This window comes from Hyla sarda, chromosome 7 (assembly GCF_029499605.1).
Source record: "Hyla sarda isolate aHylSar1 chromosome 7, aHylSar1.hap1, whole genome shotgun sequence".
Classification (NCBI taxonomy): domain Eukaryota; kingdom Metazoa; phylum Chordata; class Amphibia; order Anura; family Hylidae; genus Hyla; species Hyla sarda.
This window is the reverse complement of record NC_079195.1, coordinates 67,502,872-67,509,802: the sequence shown is the minus strand read 5'-3', so window position 1 is coordinate 67,509,802 and position 6,931 is coordinate 67,502,872. Positions and strand designations below refer to the sequence as shown.

Genomic DNA, 6,931 nt, shown 5'->3' with positions numbered 1-6,931 from the left:
GAATTCCGCAAGCGGAAATTCCAAAGTGTGAATGGGAGTGCGGAATCCCATAGAAGTCTATGGGCTTTAATTTGAGGTGGAATTCTACAAGCAGAAATGCTGCCATGTGATTAGACTCTCAAGCGGAGAGGAATTCCACCACGGAATTCCATGAGTGGAATTTCCGCAGTGTGAACGAGAAAGAGCAAAATACAGTAAGGTTGATGGGAAGAAGAGATGTTGTATTTTTTCAAGCGGAGAATTCACAAGGAATTTCTCAGGTAAATTCCTTGTGAATTCCTCAGTGTGAAAGGACCCTTAGGCTAGGTTCACACTGTGGAATCTCCAGATGGAAAATTTCTGCCCGGAGATTCCGAGTGCGGCCATTCACTAGCTTGTACATTTTAGCAAGCAGAATTTCTGCCTGCAATTTCAAAGCAGAATTGCCGGCAGAAATTCCTAAATGTTAACCTAGCCTTAGGCTAGGTTCACACTATGGAAATTCTGCCGGCAATTCTACTTTGAAATTGCAGGCAGAAATTCTGCTTGCTAAAATGTACAAGCTAGTGAATGGTTTTTCTGTTCACCAATTCACACTTTGGAATTTTTGAAGCGGAATTTGTAAACAGAAAATCTGCTTTAAAATATCCGCCTAAAGAATGGTGGTGCTCTTTCTTCAGGCGGACATCCTCACGGAACACATTGCAGTCTATTGAAGACTGCAATGTCCTGCGGGGTCCTGAATCAGTCGGCACTGGCTGCACTCGGAGTCTCCTGGTGGAAATTTTCTGTCTAGAGATTGGTCAGATTTTGGCAGATATGAGCACCTGTTGGCAGATCTTAGCACGTTTTGGCACCTTTAGGCAGATTTGGGCAGTTTTCAGCACCTGTCGGCAGATTTCGACACCTGATTCAGTGGAATAATTCAAACATATTAAAAATACAACTTACCGGGTAATGTGGAATTCCCGATATTACCTGCAAAGGAAAAAAAAAAATAGACTGATGACCATTTAAACGGAACCAGTCAGCTCCCTTTTGGTAAATGCCAGTTTTCATGCACAGCATTCGGAGGCTGTGCCCATAAGTCTCTTGTGATGCAGCATTTTTAAAATAAACAGCTTTAACACCAGCTCCTGGCACCCGGTAAGTAGGTGTGGGGCAAAACTCATCAATAGAGGAAAGATCTAGGGAAGACAAAAACATTATTTTAATGGCAGAGGTTGGAATTTCATTTTTTTTGGGGGGGGGGGGGCGCGAATAAAAACGCCAATTCTGCCGCATGGCGTTTTTTTCAGCCCAAAAATGCTGCGGCCAGATGTTAGCTGTAAATCAAAAAGAAATCGCAAAATTATTTTTCCACTTTGCGTTTTTCAGTTTGGCTTTTTTTAAATCCTTTAAGTGTTTTTTCACTCTTTTTCAGCTTCTTGGCGGTTTTGCAAAATCATAGCATGTTGAGCCTATAGCGTTTTTTTCCCTGAAATCGTCACGTTTTTCACCCATAGAAGTCTATGGGAGTAAAAAAAACGCCAAACTGAAAGACGCCATGTGGGTTTTAACTTTGGCATTTTTGCAGGTGGTTTTTATTCTTTTTGGGACTTTAGCGATTCAAAAAAGCGATGGAGATACCATTGTTAATAAAAATTTTGTAGGGTACCATTTAAAAATAAAAAAGATACAGTAGGGATGGAGAAAATTGTATTTAACGAAATTTATATTTTTTATAACGAAATTTTTATTACTTTTTAAACAGGGATCAATTTATGTGTGTGGGTAGGGCACTAAAAGTAGCCGACAATAATAAAAATGTAGTGTTTGTGTGTTTTTCACTTTTTTTTCTTTATTTTTTAGGTAGCACTACTACTTCCAGCATGGAACACACTGTTTCATGATGGGAGTAGTAGTACCTGTACTAATTGACAGATCACCCCAGATCCGTTGCAATCCTTCTGTATCATTTATAGATGCGGCCGGCCGCTCTTCTATGGTCCCCTGCACTGCCGTATATATAGACACCTATTCATACTTCCTGCAGAGAGCTGTGATTGGCCAGATGGTTCCAGCCAATCACAACTCTCTGTGGGAAATATGAATAGGTGTCTATATATACGTCAGTGCAGGGGACCATTACATTATACAGGAGGATCACAGCGGGTGTCAGGAGTGACATCCGCTGTGTTCTTTCCTTAACTGCATGTACTACTACTCCCAACATGAAGCACACTCTGTTCCATGCTAGGAGCTGTAGTACCTTCATTAATAGACAGATCGCAACAGGTGACAGAAGTTACACTCGCTGCGATCTGTCTATTAATGCAGGTACTACAGCTCCCAGCATGGAGCAGAGTGTGCTCCATGTTGGGAGTAGTAGTACCTGCAGTTAAGTACATATCACAGCGGGTGTCACTCCTGGGCGTCAGGAGTTACATCTAGGGTGATCTGTCTATTACTACAGGAACTACTACTCCCATCATGGAACAGTCTGTTCCGTGCTGGGAGTAGTAGTACTACCAAAAAAAATAAAAAAAATAGAGAGAGAAAAAAGTGAAACACTCACACTTTATTAAAAATTAGTTAAAATTTAATGATAAAAAAAACTAAAAATGTGTTTAAATACATTTTTTTCACATTCCTACTGCATCCTCTTTTTAATTTTTTTTCTGGTACCCAACAAATAAAAAAAAATACAATATAAATAAATAAATAAATATATACTGGTGCAATAAAATAGGGTAAAAGACACAAATTTATTTAGAATTATGAATATAAAAAATGTTTCGAATAAAATATAGATTGCACAAGACCAGATGTGAAGATCACCCTTCAGTGGTAGATAGATGGGTCAATCAGTCAATCTGAACCCTGTTTGTCCAAAAATATAAAATAATTACTTTAGTGGATGAATAAATGCAGAAGTATAGGTTTGTAACTGTATGACTAACAGTATATTATACGCACCTCTTTGGGTGTATTGATAGGAGTATACTGTGTGTACACAAGGGAATCGGAGACTGAGGTAGTGTGTATCAGGTAAAATACATCTGGATGAAAACGAGAGAGAAGCGGTTACTAGTGGCAACTGCTGAAGAAGGGTGTAATTGGGCGTTTTGTGCAGTGTCTCGCCCTGTTTGCTAGTTGCTTGATTCTCCTGGAGGTAAGGTGCTGTTGGTGACAGATCACTTGCTCCTTTCTATATCAATATTCACCGGACGTGTAGCAAAGCGAGACCGGGAACGGTAGAGACGCCACCGGCCGGGACAGTCTCCCGCCCGATCTAAGCATCGGAAGCTACACGAGGAACATCCCCGAATGAATCCGCACGGATCTTGGACAAAAAAAACTCGCCAGGAGCACACAACGTCTCCACAGATACAGGTACCCTAAATATCATTGAGAAGCAGTACAAACAGTACTGAACATCCCTTGGATTTATATGCAAGCAATCTTTACCTTTTCAGTGCATAACAGCCGCATATATACTGTACCCACGTACATATAGAAAGGAGTAAGTGATCTGTAACCAACAGCACCTTACCTCCAGGAGAATCAAGCAACTAGCAAACAGGGTGAGACACTGCACAAAACGCCCAATTACACCCTTCTTCAGCAGTTGTCACTAGTAACCACTTCTCTCTCGTTTTCATCCAGATGTATTTTACCTGATACACACTACCTCAGTCTCCGATTCCCTTTTGGACACACAGTATACTCCTATCATATAATATACTGTTAGTCATACAGTTACAAACCTATACTTCTGCATTTATTCATCCACTAAAGTAATTATTATATATTTTTGGACACACAGGGTTCAGATTGACTGATTGACCCATCTATCTACCACTGAAGGGTGATCTTCATATTGGGTCTTGTGCAATATTTTTACTTCACTATATTTTATTCAAAACATTTTTTATATTCATAATTCAAAATAAATTAGTGTCTTTTACCCTATTTTATTGCGCCAGTATATATTTATTTATTTATATTGTATTTATTACGGTATTTTACCTAATATTTTGGGCAATAGCAGGAACCCAATTGTATACCAGGCAGCATTCCCACACACTACTGAGTGTATACGGTAATATTACCCTCATCCATACACTTATCTTCCTCAATCCATAAGAGCGCTAGTGACTATATCTATTATAAATTTAAAAAAGAACACCAAAGGGGCCAAAAATGCAATTTCCACTCAAATGCAGAAATGCTGAAAAAAATGCCAGAAAAAACGTCATATGCAGGAAATTGCGCTGGCATTTTTTCTGGCATTTTTTTCTGTCAAAGAAAAAAAAGGGAAAAAAAACAAGTGGAATCCTAGCCTTATGGAGAGGATTGTGGGACAGTAATATCAGAACTATGATTATATACTTCACTATAGTAAACAGCTAAGATGTTGGAAATGCTTTGGAGGTTAATGATTATGTCTCCTTTTTTATTGTGTATGAATAGGATTTTAGATTTAGAAGATATTTTTCCACAGTATTTTCTATACATTTTTTTTGATTTTGCTTTTTTTAATTCAATTAAGATATGCAACAATGTCACATAAGATACAGTACAGAAGGTGCACACAATGATATATTCTTGATAAACTCACCAGAAGGTGCAGATGTGAGATTCTGGGTAGAATATAGAGGTTCTGGTGAAGACACAGATGAACCTTGGAATACAGTGCAGTAACATATTATTGCTTGCTATAGTGCAGATTCAAAAAAACTGAACAAGTTGTGCATGGTGTGTCTTTGGAAACAAGGGCTATAGACTCTTAAAGGGGTACAAACTGTTCCGAACGCTGGAGCCAGCATCGGGAGTTTGTGACATCATAGCCCCACCCCCTCATGACATCACGCCCTGTCCTCTCAATGCAAGTCTATGGGACAGCATGTTAACCCATTAAATCAAGGGCATCAGACAATAATTCCAGAGCAAGCTATAATGCCAAGTACATTGGCTGTTAGGCTGTGTTTTCACAGTGCAGTTAAGATATGTTTAAACAGGCTTGTATAATGTCCTGATAAATGTGGACCCACTGTGCCCTCTCAACTGGTTTGACTTTAGGCCAAATTCAGAAGTGGAGTCTCAGTACCCTGTTGGCTTTCACCTCTTATTCCACTACAGGATGTGAAAGATTTTTTCTGTTCGAGGGTACCAAGTTGCTTCCCATGAGGGCTACCAGTGTGGCTAACAGCCTGATGGGCCAGACAGTTTCAGTACCAAACAGTAGGGAAGGTAGGTACCAGAGTCTGGTATGGCAGGTTATTTGTGGTGAGCAACACAAGAACTGGAGTCAAGTTCAAGCAGAAGAGTCATGGCAGATGGCACAAGTTCAGGGTCAGCTGTCTGGGTCAAGCACAGAAGGGTAAGCGTAGTACACAAGGGTCAGGCAGAGGCAACATTAAAAGAACAGGCACAGGTCAGGCAGGGAGTTTCAGATGAACACTGGCACATTAGAAGAGTCTGTGTATGCTCTAAAGCAATTAACCATCAACTCAGTTGTGCTCTTTGGACAGGATTGATGGGTAGAATACACACAGTTGCCCTGATTTACTAAGAGTGGAGTTTTCTTTGTGGCTTTTTTTTTTCCCAACAGATATTTTCCACGGTATTTTCTAATGTTTCCCTACATTTTGCACTTTTCCCTACGTTTTTCTTTTTTACACATGCTCTGAACTGTGGGGTTTTCCTCAGCTCAAATTCACCACATTATATGAAAAGGTCAGGGACACACACCCTTTTTGGAGACCACACCCCTTTTTTACGATGACCACGCCCTTTTTCCGGGTTGTTATTTTGTTTTTCAATTCAGATTAATTCAAAACAGTTTGGGTTTACAATAGTAAATCAGGGCCAGTATTTTACTATTCTATTAATGTTGCAATCTGTTAATATTTAACATAATCAAACAATGCATAATAAAAATTCAACTGAACTGTAAGAACCCAACTTCATTCCTCTTTTTCTAGTAAATGTTATGAGTACAAATGAAATGATTTGTAACAATTTGACACAAGATAAAAGGGGGGACATGCTCCTTACATCTAAACAGGTAGAAGAAACAACGGAAACAGCGTACCTGTGGTTGTAGCCTTTTCTGCAGACATTGTTGAGCTTTTATCTAGAAACCATAGAAGTGGTCATAAATACTAGCAACTTGTTACAGTTGCTATTGCAAAATGGATAACTTGGACTATGCTTACAATTACTCGGCTCCTTCAGCACTATTTTTCCTATAAAAACTATATATATATATATATATATATATATATATATATATATTGCCTCACACCTGTATTCTCAGGAAAAAATCTACTAGCCTGTTTGTTTCCAGAACATGCCACAAATCCTGTAGTCTTAGGCTATGAGCTCACAGTATTTTGGGCAGTTTTTTGCACCGAAAAAATCATTAATTAGGGGTATTCCGGCCTTAGACATCTTATCCCCTATCTAAAGGATAGAGAATAAGATGTCTGATTGCAGGGGTCCCGCCCCTGGGATCCCCTGCCACCTCTGTGCAGCACCCGGAATTCTGTGCCAGGTGCTGCTCCAGAGGCGGAGACGTGACTTCACAAAACCTCCCTTTCATTTATGTCTATGGGAGGGGGCGTGACAGCCCCTAAGGCCGAAATACCCCTTTAGATGTTCTTGTGCACAACAACCCGCTTTCTCTTTGGACTCCCATTGGACAATCCAATGGGAAAATTGCACTTATGTACACATGGTTTGTGTTTATGGCGGTAAATATTAAAAATTAAGTTCTGGGGCCTTTTTTTGGCCCATGCAGTACTTTGGTCATATTTTGGATTGTACCTATCCTAAAAGAAATGCCCCAACTGAAAACTGCCGTTTTGGAGCTATAGCTGTTACTGTAGCCAAAAGAATGCTGATAGCAAAGGGAGCCATATACATTACATAAAGAATTAGAGACTCACATTTGCTGGGCCAGGCA

The 6,931-nt window shown here is 39.7% G+C and overlaps 1 protein-coding gene across 1 annotated transcript in view; it reads right to left on the bottom strand.

Moving 5' to 3' along the window:
• The window catches only part of LOC130281765 (deleted in malignant brain tumors 1 protein-like), a 69,106-nt gene extending 62,980 nt beyond the window's left edge, over positions 1 to 6,126 (bottom strand). The window contains exons 1-3 of the mRNA XM_056529363.1: positions 6,059 to 6,126; positions 4,583 to 4,645; positions 931 to 957 (exon numbers count right to left, since the gene is read on the bottom strand). Coding sequence (XP_056385338.1) covers positions 931 to 957; positions 4,583 to 4,645; positions 6,059 to 6,086 — 118 coding nt within the window. The 5' untranslated portion in view covers positions 6,087 to 6,126. The remainder of the gene's footprint in view (positions 1 to 930; positions 958 to 4,582; positions 4,646 to 6,058) is intronic.
• Between the last annotated feature and the right edge of the window lie 805 nt (positions 6,127 to 6,931).